General features: G+C 40.3%; 1 protein-coding gene across 1 annotated transcript; it reads left to right on the top strand.

Moving 5' to 3' along the window:
- The first annotated feature begins 6797 nt into the window (after nucleotides 1-6797).
- sec11a (SEC11 homolog A, signal peptidase complex subunit) lies at nucleotides 6798-16089 on the top strand. Its single transcript, XM_022244154.2, has 5 exons — nucleotides 6798-6989; nucleotides 7790-7899; nucleotides 10712-10861; nucleotides 13315-13492; nucleotides 14617-16089. Exons 1-5 carry the CDS (start codon nucleotides 6939-6941, stop codon nucleotides 14665-14667), a joined length of 540 nt encoding a protein of 179 aa, XP_022099846.1. The 5' UTR covers nucleotides 6798-6938; the 3' UTR covers nucleotides 14668-16089.
- The last annotated feature ends 1208 nt before the right edge of the window (nucleotides 16090-17297 follow it).

Here is a 17297-nt window from a genome sequence, read left to right as displayed (position 1 = left end):
AAAAATACGGTTGTAAAACGGTCCTAAATGCCCGCGAAAGTTGAGGGTTTCCATTTGAAAAATGGCTGCAAGCAGACTTCACAAAATCACTTTTCGGTGGTAATTTTGTTTTGTGGTAATAAGTCAAAATGTAATCTGTTAACCACAGAAATTTGAAAGATTAGGGACCATACAATAATTTAACGTGTGTTTCAGATACCTTAGGGATGTTGGTACGCATGTTATTGGGCCCTGAGAAATGCCGATTTTACGCTGTTTTCAACGGGGCTTGAATTAGTGGACTACACCTTTAAGTTCCACACCAAAAAAGCCTGAAAGTTGACCCCTGATGGCGAGCTCCTGGAACCCCTTGGATAGGAAAAATAACGTGCAAAGATTTTAAATTTGTAATATTTTTTCATTCAACTTTAGAAAAGGGCTTCAGAAAATATTTGCTAGTGTATCAATTTATAGAAACTGAAAAATTACTTGAGCTAAGAGAGATAAAAGCCACACTATAAGTACTAAAAACAGATGAAATAAAAATCGCAAACTATTTTGATATGTAAGGTAATAAACCTAAAGCAATATGTACTTTTACGAAAGATTCTAATATTTTATTTAACCTTTGCTGACAACAACTGCGTTGTATGTCAAATCAACAGAACATGGAACCCATCAATACAGGTAGATAAACCTTTGCAACGTTTTGCAATCTTGTTTTCACGTAAGCACGGTGAGTATTAAAACAAATGTACATGACCAAGGAGACCTAGGTACGATATCGCCTGACGTGAAAGGTCGTTTATTTAATATTAGTTGAGGAAGACTAAGGTACACTTCCCACATGAGTGTTTCATGGGGTGGTTTCAGTTACAGATTATTCTTCCAAAATGATCGAACGTGATAGGACGGCCCAATGTAAAATCCCCATAGGACGGTTCCGGGAGCTTGGTGCGTGACCTTTTTCATTTCATGATCAAATCTTGTAGGCCCTACGCACGCACATTATTTATTCTAGGACTTGTGACATAAAACCTCTTTTGGCCTTAGTAATCACTAGCCATTATCAGAAACATTAACTTAGCACGACGGCACGATACGATGACACGACGCGACAGCAAGGCATCAGGACGCGACGCTACGACGGCAAGATGCGACGTCACAACGGCAAGACGCGACGTCACGACAGCACAATACGACGACAAGACGAGCCGGCACGACGCGACGGCACCAAGAAACAACACGACGCGTCGTGGTGTCGGGGCGACGGGACGGCGCGACGCACATTTGGCGGCTATAGAACACAATAGCATTGTCGCGTAGCGCCGTCGCAGGGTGCACCCTCGCAAGAAGGCCCTAAATATGTCCGCCGAGCTCATTAATAAAAGTTATAGACTCAAAATATTCTATATTAGAGAGTCCTGAGAGCCATGAAATTGAGGAATTGGAGAAATATGGCACTGAACCCCTGGCCCGGACTCTGGGCTTCAAATTCTGAGTAATTTGGATGCAGTTGGGTCCGAAAATGGCACTATTTGGCCGTTTTGCAGAGGGATGGTTTTTCAAAATGGCTATTTTTCTGTGCAGGGACATTTTCTTCATTTTAGGGGTGGTCTGCTTCTGGTGAAAATTTCTCAAAAATTCATTGGTCAACCCCCCGAAAATTGAAAGGAAAATGAAAGGGGGCATGTCGATCATCGTATTTCTGTGCAGCCTGGACACCTGTGAGAGTTGTGAGTATTTTTAAAATTATTGAAAAGTGTGGGGATTTATCATTGCAGTCCATAGGAATTTATTTGTAGTGGTGCACCCCGCATAGTCGTATCGTGCCGTTGCGTCGCGTTTTGATAGAGGTCGTTCCTTAGTTTCGCATGAGGGCGCACAACTAAGTTCAAAGCGAAAGCGCTTAGCCGTTAGTTATTGAAATGGTGGTAATCCCTCTTTCTCGAGGTTTTTTTATTTGGGGGGGGAGGTAATTAAAATGGATGATATTTTGCGTCAGTTGAAAGTGGATGAGTTTATAAATGCGTTTGACAAGAACGACTTATTGCTCTGTATTGCTATGTATTTGTAAATTAATAGCGTTGACTTAGCTCACTGACATGACTGCAGCCGGCTGACTTGCCTAAACAAATGTATCTCTCCATTTCTGAATGTCAGTATGTGGAAACATTTCCAATTCTTTAGGGTTATTTTATTGTCACTTCTCTAAAGAGGTTGAAGGTGAATAATTTTATTATTTCGGTCGGCACATGCGTGTTCTGTGTATTACTGGTAATGGATTTTTAGAGGAAGATAATTTGATTCTGTAAGAGACTAAAGAGCAAAAACTCAAAGGTTATTAAGTTAAAGAGCTTGGAATACAGTTCAGTAGTCAAACAGTTGTTGTACTTTCGGATACTGACGACGATAAAGCTTGCCAGATGAAGAGAATATTCCGAAGTGAACTTGATGGTCATGTTGAAAGAATGGATGTGGTCAATGAAAATATCCAGACCATCGTTGTCGCTAGCCCAGATTCAAACTGCATCATAAATGTATCTCCTCCACATACAAGGGCGGCATGGTGCTTCAGGAAGCATGAGCTCTTCAAGGTCACCCATGAAGGGCAAGCAAAGGAGGGAGCCATGTCAGTGCCTGGAGAGAGATTATGAGAACTGAGATGAAAATGATCAGGATGATTCACTTGTGACATGAATTAAAGGCCTGTACATAGGTCTCGAAGGCATATACACGATTCTTGGGAGTGACCCAAGTGCTTTTGACTCGAGGCTCCTGGTCACATGGAGCAGAATCAAAGAAAAACTCACTACTTCGTTCCTGCGGAAGCACCCGGTGGGATCTTGACTGAATTCTTCCTGACTGACTCAGGGGGGGGGGGAATTGGACAGAAATTTAGACCCTTTGAGAGAAGCATGAACTGTGGATGAAGAGGAAAAGTTGACAACGGTGGAGGGGTTGGTGGCATGGAAGCTAAGTTATAGGATGACTGGAACGTCTGTGACTACGTTGTTGTTTGGCCCAAATGTCACGCCTTCTAGTTTCTTCTGTTATGAATAACAGACGGAAGGTTAAGGAGGCTTTTTCCATCTCGCTGCACAAGTTTCGATAGTTTCCGAACAGTTGGATCTGAGTCAAGAGTCAAGATGGTCCTGATGGAGGTTCTGAAGTGTGATTTACAAATATTTAGAAAGAATATTGATATGAATTGGATTCAGGCACCGTGAAGAACTTGATATGTATATAATAAAATAAAATACAATAAAATAAAATTTAACAATTACAATTTTAATGTTTCCATGTAGGCCTACTTGTCATTTCATGTAGGCCTACCTTGCTTCACATATATGGTATGAGTCTTCGTTTGATTCAACTTCGTGCGTTTGATCATGACGGAAACGTGTCGTAAATAGTACACCATAATCATGATAAAGATCATTTATATCGTTATTACCGGTATATTGACATTTCCTACCAGAATCTTCCTGAAAGGAAAAATGACAAGTCAAAATTAAGTCTTCTCAGGTAAACATATACTGACTAAAACAATGTGATTATGTTACATGAAATTGTACTTCCGTCGCTGTGTCCCCAAATATTTTTTGTTTTATTAGTTCTCAGATTAACTTATGTGAGTCAGGGAAAAGTTAAGTATTTAACAAAGAATCAAAGTTATAGGGCCAAAAAGCAATTTAATTGATATTCAATAAAGAGGACAAAATCAGATTCAAAATTATCCCCAGAACTCCTGGGTTCGTCGTCTGTCATCGTGGGAGCGCGACGGACGAGGAACCCCACAGTCTCGGGACTGAGTTATCAGTAATTAAGCATATTTCAGGTGTAGTAAATAATGTTTATTTCAGTGTCGCAGAGTGGGCCGTGCATGTTGAAAGTTATGATTGTAGGGATAAAAGTGACACCAAATGGATAACTGACACCGGTACTGCTGGCTTTTAAGTGGACGTATTTCGTATGTTCCTACTTGGATCTCAGGTGGCTGTTTTAACCGTGGTTACTTTTTAGTTTGGAACATTTTTCATCAGAATAACTTAAAACGAAAAACAGTTAATCAAAATGTCTTTTGGGAAAGAATCATGAGTTTCGCGGTTCAATTCCTATTTTATTGTCACTACCTGAAAGCTCTGAAAATTAATGCAGGGAAAACAGTTATTCTTATATCAAACAATTCTGTGAAATTAAATTTTTTACATTATATCTATTATAACCAAATTCTATTCAACACGTACCTTCTGAGTAATAAAATTAAACATCCCTGTTAAAACACTCAAGGGTAGTAATTCCAATCGTGTACAAAAAGCCAAACCTGCCAATTAGCGTTAAAAGTTGGCCATATTGAATTGAAAGCGAGGTTAACTTTTTATTTTGGAATATGAGAATAAAATGAAGTATTTCAATACTTCTGCAACAAAATATGTAAAATAATACACAATGTACACAAGAAGCACATCTTAATCTCATCAATCTCCGTATCTAAACTGAGGATTATCAGTGAATGACCCATGCATGGCAGAGTGACGCTAAATGCCTCGGTTGTTGTGCAATCCATGTAACATGTTACTTCTCCGGGCATGGCGGCGTGTGCAGGTGTTGCAAGGTCAGATCAGCCTTTGGTCAGGCGTAGCCAGGTTCGATTGGGGGCCTCCAAGTACGATGGTGTATAGATTGGGAGCTGCAATAAGTGGCACTTTATTCCGCGAGCGATTGGGATGGAATGCACATATACCTGAAGAGGAAGTGGTGCGGTGGGGATATATTTTGAGGAAGGTAGTTAGGTTTTTTTTTTAATTTATTCACTTTAGGACCTGAAAGCTCCGGTATCTTTCGAATGGTATTAGGCCTACCATCTTTCTTTTGGGGAGGGGAAAGTAGCATTTTTGTTTCACTGATAAAAATGTTGACTCTCTTTTAGACAAATTTCACTTCCTTCTTTTGGACGTAAGCCCCTACGAGCTGGGTTTGCCACTGGTGGGTTTGCAATGAAGCTGGAAACGATTTTATCATTGTTTATCATCTACATTTCCTACGTCTATAAAATGATGGCTTAACTCCACGCCAGAGATATGACATACTTTTGACATAAGACATAATTTCGTTGACATTAAAGTACAAAGCTCTTGTTCAAAGCTTTATTACCCCGGTCATTTTATAGACCCTCTATGAATTCATTTCCCAATGCAAAGTCTCAGCTCAGATGAAAGCCCCTACTATGGCGATTTTCTTTCCGTTTCTAGGCCAGCAATCTTCATGTTTAGGATGACATGAAAATAATACATAGAAATAGTAATGCGTGAAAAGAATAATGGTTGAAAATTATAATAAAAAACAACTGGGTAGCGTCTGAGGACAGAACAAACAAAAATGAGATGAAAACAATCCTTTTTTACGTTCAACCAATTTATTTAGGTTTGGAGGATTAAATTACTGGGTGTCTACTTGTAACACGTGGCATTTCTGCGTGCCCTTTTCTCAATAAAAATTACTTGGTCATTGAACAAATGGAAATTTTGTTATTCACAAATTGTAAAAGAAAAGAATCCTGAGTTGAACCAAAGAACTGAAATTTTCATAAAGTGTCTATTTTAAGAGTGTAGTATTTGGGGTCGGCGTGTTCGTAATATATAGGCCTAGTAACAAATTAAAAAAAACCAAGTTATCCTCAAACACCTTGGCGGGTGTTAGCCTACTTTCACACGTCTTATAACTGATTTGTAAAATGCAAGTAAAGATATTCATAATTTGGAAAAAAAAACACCGAGAGCTGTTTTCCAAACTTATTAAAACATTAAAGAAAAAGATTCTTCCCAAGAATCACACGATTGAGAAATGGTTAGTGAACCCTTTTCCTTTAACTTGTAACAACTGGGTTGAAGTCTGTTTTAACGTATCACAGATTGTCTTGACAACACCGCACAGCTTACTCGCGCAGCGCCCTCATCCAATCCAAACGGTGTTTTTTTAAAGAAAGGTTATTTTTTTTCAGCCAGCACGGGGTCTCGTGTTGTCAATAGTCCTCATAAGTTCAGGTAGGCCTACATATTGTGCGGAGTTGTTCGTATCCCTTCTCGGATGAAATTAAAAAATTAAACATCCCTATGTACATGTACATTCTACAGGGCTCCACATCGTACAAGCCCTCCTCTTTTAATTTCCCTACGACTCGGCCAGGTACAGTTATTTCGAAAGATATATTGATGGGGGGCCAATTCCCCCCCCCCCCCCGTGATGGGCTTGTTGTACACTTTCAAGTGTCTCCTATTTTGATTACAAATTTGCCCATTTCCAGTATGGAACTTGAATTATTGCCGAAAGAGCAGTACTGCATTATTCATATTTCACGGTGACGCCATATGACCCGTGAGCCAAATGGTGAAGCACCTTTTCCGGTTGTGATACTGCCCTGCGCTACGTGTACTATCTTTGATTGCTGTTACGCCCCATCTATAGCTTAAGTCCCAACTATAATTGGGACAGTCCCAACTGCAGTGCTGCAGTTGGTCTGGCCAAACTATTGACTATTGTTGACTCATGTCTGTGGGAAATGTCTCAACATTATCCAAGTCAATGTGTCTCCCACTTGACAAAATTCATCTAACATGTGGCACTTTATCTGTTCATTCAGCCATATGAGCGATGACATGACATTTCTAACGATATGACTTTGGCAAATGCTGGGCACATCATGCACACGTACACAGGCGCTGCATGCTGTAGTTAGGTCGGCCCAACTGTGGCACTCTAAATGAGCTGGCCCAACTATAGTTGGGACTAATGCTATAGTTGGGGCGTAACATTGTCATTGATGCTGCACGCGCCCGCATGGTACGGTAGTACTAGTAGGGTAGGCCAAGCGACACAGCTACTTCTGCTTCAGTGACGCTCTCATTTCAAGTATTTTTTCGTTCATGAGGAAGTCACTGTAGACTCTGACGACTGCAATGTTAAATTTTGAGTTTTTAGACGAGGTTCGGCGAATGAACAAGCGTCAGGTTTGTTTCGATTTGGCATGATATTTTTGGCATTAACAACAAGCATGGACAAAAAAAATGATCAATGGAAGAAGCGTGTTGGGCGCGATCGGTTGATCAGCATTTTTCATACTGAAGTAGTTATCTTAAAATCGTGTTACGTACACATTAAAGTAATACATATATTTTTGAAAACAAGTTGAGCTGTTGTGATTTTACCCCACCCCCTAAACTTCCTTGCTGTCTGAGCTGCCGAGGAATATCTTCATGATCCTGCATACATCTTGGATGGTCCCCCTGCATGTGCCCTGTGCTTATCCGTTGATGTACATGTAGAGTCATGACAGTACACCTCTAATTGCACCTGTGCATGAGGAATCATGCTTTGTGTGATCTTTAACTGTCAAAAGTGATCAGTGACTGTCCAGTTCGTTCCAGTGCAAAAGCAAGCATTTGTTTCCTTCTAAATTTGGTCTTCATGAAGGTGTTTGGATTCAAGAGAAAGAAAACAAATTTTGCAGTGACATGTTACTGTTAGGCCTGAATGAGCATGGAAATTCAGAACACAGGTGGGTGTAGGCCTACAGAGATTTGGACATGTAAACGTCAATGTGATCATGGAGGTACATGTAGAAATGTGATGTGATCTAGAACTTGTTTCAGTCACCATACTTTTGTGAAGAAAAAAGTGCTGACAATAAAATATAGTAAAATTGATGCAGATGAAGGATTTTAGGTGAAAAATACATTTGCATTAGCTTTTTTTGGAAGGACATGACAAAGTACAGTAGGTTTTTTCCTTCTATCTATTACTTTTGCAGCTGTTCTACCAGGTGCTAAACTTCGGAATGATTGTTTCATCGGCGCTAATGATTTGGAAAGGTCTGATGGTAGTTATGGGCAGTGAGAGCCCCATAGTGGTTGTCTTGAGGTGAGTTTTTTTCACTGCATGTGAAGACATCAGTCACAAGTTACATGTGTCAATTCTGTTTATCTTTCTCGTGGTGCTGAATAATTGATATACCCATACACTGGCATGCAAAAGGTCTTTGCACACCTACATGAGTGATATTCATTTCGTTAATGCGACTAGAAATTAATAAAAATAAATGATTTTACCCATACCTGTGTGTGAATTGTTGTCTTTGTTAAATTAAATTCACGTTACATTAGCAGAAAGTTCTTTCTGAACTGGGAAATAACAACGAAAACCAGAGTCACAGCGTTCCATATGCGGAAAATCTTTTGCCATTAACAAATCAAAGATGGCGGCGCCCATGGTCCACTGGAAAAACATGAAAGACGGATCAGTTTAAAAGATGCCTTGGCGTCGATCACAACCGATGAGATTCGTGATGACCTAGCAGTCCATTCCCTCCCAAATCTGCTTGAGAATCTCAAAGAAATCATCCTTGTTTCTGGGGTGACTTTCCCGACAGAGTCAGCGCTCCATTCCATCCCAGAGATTCTAGAGTGGGTTCAGGTTTGGACTCTGGGCCGGCCAGTCCATCAATTTGAATTGACAGCTCCCCCCCCCATTTCCCGACTAAATTCAGGCATTGTATCAGCCAAGAACTCCCTTGTGACAGGAGCTGTGTGTGCAACAAGAGCGCTGTCGTGCTGGAAAATGAACTCATAACCCACCAAATGGTGAGCAGCTGGCAGCATGTGGTCACAAAGAATATCGATGTAAACACGGGAGTCAATATTCTTGACCCACACAGGCTTCCAACACCAGACGACCTTAAACACCCCAAACCATGATGCCTGACCCCCCACGCTTAATGGACGGAGCTATGCACTGGGCTCGAAATTGGGCTAATCATCACGGGAGCAAGTACATGTACTTGCTCTCTAGACAGCTGAACTTGTCAGTTTATGGGAGCAAGTAGCTCCCATACAATATTAAAGACATATTCAAGAAAAAACAGCAAATACCCTGGTCCTTGCTGTTGCTTTTGTGCTTAGCGACGTGTTGTCAACAGTCAGGCACCTGGCCTTTATCACGTGCATATGCACTCAGACGTAAAAGGGAACTAACTGCAGCAATCGAGCATTTTCGAAATGAATGGATTAGGCTGAGACTTCTTTTTCGCTGGTTCCAGCTATGTTGGAGCAGTGTTCAAAACCACTTGTTCAAGGTATGATTAGAACCAGCCAAACTGAAGTCCAAGCCGAATCCACTCGTTTGGCTTTAATTTAGGCATGAGTCTAGGAGGTTGTGGTCGCGGCCAGTTTCCATACAATTGTGTGTAAATTCCAGCCGTATCGATTCAGACATGGCCACTGTGCAGACCATTCAGCGAGATCGTGACACTAGCCGTGGGCTTGTGCTTGGTGACATCGTTAAAAAATTGTACCATGTTATGGTTCCGTGACAAGGTTGATCCAAAGTGAAGTCAAAAAGTTCAGGTATTTTTCATAACAAAAGTAGAAACAAATGGTGAAAATGTTTAGGTACATATATTTTTCATTACATTAATGGAATCAAACAGGTGTTAGTACTAACGCCCGTCTTCATGATTTACGGGCGTTCTGAGACAAACAGGCACATTTTAGCTATCTGCGCCCGTTAATTTTGAGCCCTGCATGCAGCTTGCTGAACTCCTCCCCAACAGTTCATCTGAAGTAAACCCTGCCGTCAGATTGAAAGAGCTGGAACCTGGACTTGTCGCTCCAGATTACCTTTGCCCCATCTGCCTTGGTCAGAGTTGAGATGTTCACAGGCCCAGACTAACCGGTGTTGCTTGTGGCCATCTGTAAGGCAGGGCTTGTGCCTAGCAACCCTGCCAAAGAGCCCAGCTTCCCTAAGATGTCGGGATACCGTGCAGCGATGTACTTCGACCCCCGATGAACTGGCCAGATTGACGGCCATCTGAGGCAGTAAGGAACTGATTGCTGCGGGAGGTCCAGACGACGTGGTTGTCATCTCGCTCCATGTTTGCACTCGGTCGACCAGATCTTGACAGGGTATTCATTGAGCCATGTTCCTCCAACTTCTTCAGATTGTATCTCATAGTGGAGTCGCTTACCCCCAGCCTTCTTGCAATTTCCCGGGCCGAGTATCCCTCTTTGGAAAAAGGCACCAGCACCTCTCTTTTGTGGTTTGTGAGTGGGCTTTTCCTCTCCATTGTTATGCTGATGAAGCTTTCATGTGCAAATAAATCTTCCCTGGAAACCTGGCCTGGCATTTCCCCTTGCCATTCTTTTGATTTGTTCATTCACAATCCTCATAAATATTAATAAAAATCTGTTTTCCGCCACGCAAAAATTGTTTCCCTTTGGTTTAAATGCCCAAGTTAATATATTCATTAGCTCACAAATATTAATGAGGGTATTCAATATGGCTTTCTCACACGGGTGAAAACTGAGTCACGAACACAATTCTAAATCACCATCAAATTAACAAATTTTGAGTGTTTGAATTATGACTAAAACTGACTGAAATAGTGACACTAAACACATGATGTTTTTAGATCAGTCTCTTTATTTCAACACAAAAATCGAGAGTGAAAATACACCATGTAGGTGCGTGACGACTTTTGCCTGCCAGTGTATAATGTTTTGAAATATGCAGATCAAGTATCATGCGAGCACTTTAACAAGTGCAATGAAAGTACATGCTGTGCACACAAAACAAAACAAACCTCCTCCCCCCAGTACATTTTAGATGCATGTAGAATAGAAACTCACAGAGTCAAAATTCCCGTTTTGTGGGTTTTGTTTCTTCCCTACTCTCCCAGCGGTAGTATGGAGCCAGCCTTCCATCGGGGGGACCTGCTGTTTCTTACCAACTACCAGGACGATCCCATCCGAGTCGGAGAGATCGTCGTCTTCAAGATTGAAGGCCGGGACATTCCCATCGTCCACAGGGTGCTGAGGCTTCATGAACAGTAAGTAACCAATTAGAGCACTCGTGCCAGTGGCACTTGCTGCAACTGTGGCCCAATTTTCTGGGGGAGATGGAAGGGGGGAACTGATAAAGTTCTCAGTTTTTGGAGAGGGCACTCAAATAGGTTAATTGTTTATGCAACACTTGTTTTGAACTGCTTGCAATTTCTGAAGTAGGGTTGAGGTCCAGGGGCGTAGGGACCAGAGGCGTAGGGACCAGAGGAGGGTTGTTAAAGAGTCTCGGTTGGCAAACCAATCCAAAATTGGTACATAAGCATTAACCCTAACACTCCTCAGTCCTCCAACAGGTGAAGGATTGAGGAGTGTTAGGGTTAAGCAATATACATGTATGTTGAAAATCGCCATTTCCCCTGAAGTATGAAATGTAGCGTACCAGGCATTTCCATTTTCCACACTTGGTGCATTTTTACACAACAGAAGGTTGTCGAACAAGTTGCATTTTGGCAAATTGACTCAGGCACACCCCTCCCTCCCCCAAGGAAATGCCTTGACTACACCTCTGTAGGTATCAATGATCCTACTGACAACAGAATTCCTTGGTTAGATTTATAGTCTCCATTCCGTGCTATGAAGCAGCAGCTATTAAACTCTGCATTAGCCCTCTATGAAAAAAAAAACGCTGAAGAGATTTTTAGTTATGGTAGTCAGTGAAATTAGTCCCAGCTGTATTTGAAGCACTGAAAATGCTGAAGTCACATTTGAAAAGATTACAGGTTGTTGCCAGAACTTTGAATGTTTGTATGAATTTGAACTGAACTGGAAATTGAAACCAAAATCAATCATTTAATTTATCAGATGTAAGTGAAATTATTTTTCATTGTTTTGCATATGTATAGCTTTGTGTTGTTGGGGTGTTTGTATGTTCATTTTGGGGTTATTTATTTTCCTTCTCTGAACTCCTCATCATCGCCAGATCACATGTGGCAGTTCCCTTTAACCTTGACATTTCCTTTAATGGTGAACTTGTTTGCCCTCTATACTATGGCATGCCACTGACAGTTTCTTATACACATCAGTATGATAAATTACCTCCATCTCGAGTACGCTTGACATTGTGACCGGTGAGAAAGCCTTTTAAGAAACCCTCTCAGTTTCTTCTGCTCATGCTGTTTTTTTTTAATCCAAACAAAGTTAGACTATAATAGCATGCATTCCTATTGAAAATCCTGGCTTGGTCACTGTTGCTTCAAAATAAAAATATGTCAGTGCAGTGTATCATTCTGATATGCACACATCTGAAAGCCAACACATCTTTAGCCTTTGTTGTCAGCCTGTCAGGATTTTTTTTGATTGTTGTTTTCTTTTCCAATTTTTCAGTATCAACAAACAGTACAGTTTTGTTGAAGTGATCTGTTTGTGAGGATTTGATATTAAGAGTTACATAGAACAAGAACCTGTGTTTATTATACATATGAAGCAATGTGCAGATAATGTTTTTTTAAAGCAGATAGCCCTTAGATACAATGGATTTTTGGCAGTGTGACTGTCTTCAGCTGAACGTGAACAATAAAATATGTTGACATTTTAGGGTCGAGATTTGTCCATATTTTTCTTGAATTCCACATTTTTTGTAAAATATGTTTAAGATAGATAGATTTTCTATTTTGCACCAGCTTTGCTGAAACTGTAACATTATTTTTTTTTTGGCATTTTGCAAGAAAGCAAATGCAGGACTCATGCTAGTTGAGGTTGACAGCGCATGTTTTTGGATTGTTACTCCCACTTTAATGCAGTGGAAATCCGCTGAATTTCTAGGGTGTAGGTTGCTCAACCATAAGGACTGAGCATAGCTGCCGGCTGTGTACATGTGCCATGCATCTACTATCCAAGCAGTCAAGAGTGAGCATTTAAACAAAGCTGTTTAGTGGTTGAAAGTACACAATATTTTAGGTCTTAGCCTGCCAGATTCTTTTTAGTGGAAAATTTTAATTGAGAACTTTGTTTTTGTGACACACAGTTCATCAGGTGTCACTTCAAAGTTTGAATGATCAAAACGGCAGATAAAGTTTCTTTGTTGGAGATCCTTCAGTTGATGAAGGTCTGAAAAATCCATGGTAATTTTCGTGGTTTGAAAGTCCAGTGGAAAAGAGGCGGCGAATGGAAAAGATGATGTATAATGGTGACTTCATAAAAAAAATCAACAAGTGAGGATACTGCAGGTGCACTTGATGAAACAAATTTATAAAATAATCAACAGAGGATTGAAGGACTTAAAGAGGCACAATACCAGGGCAACATTTTTTCTGATTTTGCAGTTTTTCACAAAATCTCTCCCCGACACGTTCATGCCTTCAAAATCCAAGTTTTTGTGCTTGTGAAATAGAATACTGTCAACTGACAGACCTTTCTCATTCAGAGCATTTCACCTTTCTCTTAAATGTGTCCTTAACTTTTTTCCCTAAGTGTTCTCTTTTTGTATCCCTCTTATTAACAGAGAAAATAGTGAGATGAAGTTTCTCACAAAAGGTGACAACAACATGGTGGATGATCGAGGCCTGTACGCGCCAGGCCAGTTGTGGCTTCAACGGAAAGATGTGATTGGTCGAGCCCGGGGCTTTGTGCCCTATGTGGGCATTGTAACCATTCTAATGAACGATTACCCTAAATTTAAGGTAAGCATATATAAATCCTCTCTGATTTGTAATGAATGTGTGTATTCACCCAATTTTAAAGTCCTTTATTGTTTGCTTTGATTGCAAAAATGCAGTTTTGTACTATGTATTTGCATTAGTTAGTTGCTGTACTGGTTGATTCCCAAGTCTTTGTGTAGTCAAAGATTGAAATAAAGATGTAGTTAGCGAATGTAAATAATGCAGATGGCATCTTTAAAAAAAAATTAAAAATTCAACTGAAAAGGAAAACCGTTGCTTAGGTTTCTTTAAACAATTTTTTATGTACATATACCTCATGACTTCATCCCCCCCCCAAAAAAGATTGTTTATCCTTTTGGCAACACAACCCCTCAATGATTTTTTTGGGGGGGGGCTTTTCAAGTATGATTAAGTTGCTTGACCCACTAAAACTCACAAAATTTACTGACATTCACATATGGGCCACTGCAGTTTTCATGATCACTAACACAATCACCAGCTTTAGTTGGATTAAATTCAGTTGCGCCTGGTGTGGAGTCTCATCTTTTTTTTCTAATTTAGAACTTATGATATATTCATAAATCCCTCAAACAGTCTCCCAATTCAACAATGTGCAACTTGACTGTTTATTAACACTTGATAATGCCCGCTGAGAAGTGATGATGCCCGCTGGCACCTGGATGCCAGACTCGTAATTGATTCTGCTTGGTCAAGAGTCTGCGTGCACCCAGCTCGCCATGTGTGCGCCAAGTCCATACAAGGAGTTTCTTTTTGACAACTTGTAAGGAATATATCATAAAATGTCCGGGGGTGTTCAGGAAAATGAAAGAAATTTCAAGAAAAAAAATCGTTTAAAATCCATCTTATATTGACTTCTTTTGACTCTCTGACTAAAAAGGTATTTATGAATGAGGTAAATATGTGCTTGGCCAGTCTTGGCTCAGGAGACGGAACACTGATAATGCCCTTGCCTGTGGCTTGGGTGTTAGTCGCGTCCAGTCTCCTGAGCCAGTCTTAAACCCACGTTTAAGACCAGCCAAGCACATCCCTTAGTAACTGGTAAATAATATAGTAAATGGTGTGAAAAAAGATTCAAATTAATTGGATCCCATTGTCTGTCTTCTCCTTTTCCTTCTCATTTACAGTATATTGTTTTAGCCGGACTGGGATTGTTTGTGCTGATACACCGAGAGTGACAACGAAAGTTTACCATCTTTGCAGTCCTATTCATCTTGCTTTCATGTGGTATAAATATCCCCAAGTAAATGCCGCTTGAGAGCAGTTACTTACTCTTCTTACCGTCTCCAGGGCTCTGGAGGCAAAGGGTCTTACTGTGACATGTTTCTTCTTTTCCCTATGCACCTGTTTTGAGTGGTGTCAGATTTCAATTTGGAAGATGGGTACAGTACTTGGTGGAGGGGAATGTTCTACCTTTTTATGTATTTATCATGTTCATGCTGTAATGCCGCCAAAGTTTCCTTCTTTTGGACACAACATAAATGGTTTATGGGTGAGGCAGTGATTGTTGTTACTTATTTGAAGATAGGTATCTAATCTTTGCGGGGTGGAGCAAGAGATTTAATTAAATACATGTACACGTGATAACTTCTATCATCGAGTGGAATCACTTTGTTTTGAGAGCATTTTGCTACAACCTTGCCATTTACTTTGTGTACAAATACTGATGTAGTAGGCCTACATTTAGCGTTAGCATCCATGGCAAGTATTTCTGTTGTGCAAACTACATGGAGTATGCCATGTGCACAGAGTTATCAAGGCATTTCGTTTTATGTCTTGAGGCATTAACCGAGTATGGCACAATGCTTAGGTGAATATGAATCTGAAGACAGTAAAATTTGTATCAGTGGCTCATACATGTTAGTCTTGATGACTTTGACATGTTTGAGTTGACTGTTACGTGTTTGATTTTTTCTTTTCTTTTCAGGACAGTTACTCTTATGTTCATCTTGGGTTTTTAAAACATTGAGTGGATTCTTCATGTCGAATGAGTAAGGTTGATAAGATGGTTTGGACAATTCCCAAGAGATGTTCTGTGTTTGATTTTACAAAATGATTTACAACTGGCCTTATCTGTCACCCAGGCCTTAGTCTTTGAGCCTTCCTTGAACCTTCCTTGGACTAGACATACTCACAAAAGAGTTATTACGCATAATGCTACCGCAAGCCTATTACTTATACCTTCCTTGATTATTGCTTAACTGCATTTTTCCCGCGTAGGCAGAGAACGAAGCAAATCATTCAGAATCAAGGACCAATTTAGTACATGTACATGTTAAGACATCTAAGCAAGTAAATACTTGGATGTCTAATGTTATTATTTACATTTGAATCAGTTCAGCATTGCAACCAATTTTCAGACATGGCCATAGAACTGTCACATTGTTTTGTATACAAAATTATTGACGTGTCGGTTCATATTTTAGAAATACATGTACCATATTTCCTCAATCATTTTGTGTGCTATACCAACTCCAAAATGTTATTACTTTGAGTCTGGGGGGGGATATGGGTTTATGTTTAGGGGCCAGGGGTGAGGGTTTAACACACCCTACCCCTACACCCAAAAATATGAAAAAAATAAATGCATAAAACTTGGATGCTCGTGTAGTCATTCCTTATTTCTTCATTTTAACATTTCCGCAAATGTCAAGTTCCATCACAGATTTGTAATTTCGGAAAAACAACTTCTTTCTTTTAAACATAAATTTTTCGTGTTTTATAGACTTTTCTTATCCGGAGAAGTCAAAAATAAAATTCGACAAAGCTACTGCAAATCAGTTTTAGTGGTACCTTTGGTGGGCCTATCAAAACGTTCAAGCATCGTGACCTTTCTTGAGCGAGGAATCTCATCCCGTTAGGGTTTCCTGCAGAAATTAAACTTTTCTACCTGATCGAACAGCTTCAAATCATCAAATGATGCACGTCTAACGCAAGATTCGATGACGTTGGTGACTGTAGTGAGAATAATGGCGAGATGACGCGTACTGCATGAGACACTGAATTGATGGTTTCTCTTGATACATGTATTTGGATTGAAACAACGAACTGTAGTAGTAGTAGTGTAACAAGAGTGAAATTTCCAAGGGGTCACCCAGGGATGCAAGCATTTTGAAGGGGGCTCTGAAAGAAAAATAAATACCGGTACGGCATATACATAGGTTTTGTCAAAATTTTGGGGAATGCCCCCAGTATGTAGCCTCCCCCCACGATTACGTAACTGACCCAAACCAGTGCCCCAGCGCTTCTCTAGTCCGGGGTATCGGCTGTTTGTATTTTGTCACCCCAAATCCCCGCTTCCAACTCCCCGGTACGGATTTATGCCTCAGCGTGAAATGGTGCTGGAAATTGCTTCACTGCAAACGTTCAGTAGGTGTTGCTCTTCTTATCATTGGAAGCATTTGAAGCGAAAGTTTCTGAAGTGGTAGGAACACAAAAACGATATGTTACAATACATTTTCACGAGACATTTGTTTTGTCCAAAAAAAATGCGCTTGCTCTTCCCCGAGCTTCCATTTTGTTAACAAGAAAAAAGTCATCCAATGAGATGTTAAGCAGAGCATGGACACACTGCTTTCACAGTGTTTTGCATTTTGTTTATTACACAAATGGTGAATAACTATATGGTGAGAGAAACTGTCATGAAGTAACAGATAAACGGCAAGAACAAAAAAAAAGAATTTTTTCCAGCAAGAATGTGAGACGTTTCTGTATTACAACGCCTAAATAATCCTGAAACACGCCTGCGTCGCCTGAATAAATCCAAGCTCGAATAAATCCCTGCATCTTTGCGAATTTAGAACATTTC

Source organism: Acanthaster planci, linkage group LG08, assembly GCF_054643075.1.
Source record: "Acanthaster planci isolate LZ-2023a linkage group LG08, COTS_SCS, whole genome shotgun sequence".
NCBI classification, from domain to species: domain Eukaryota; kingdom Metazoa; phylum Echinodermata; class Asteroidea; order Valvatida; family Acanthasteridae; genus Acanthaster; species Acanthaster planci.
This window is presented reverse-complemented; position numbering and strand designations above follow the sequence as displayed.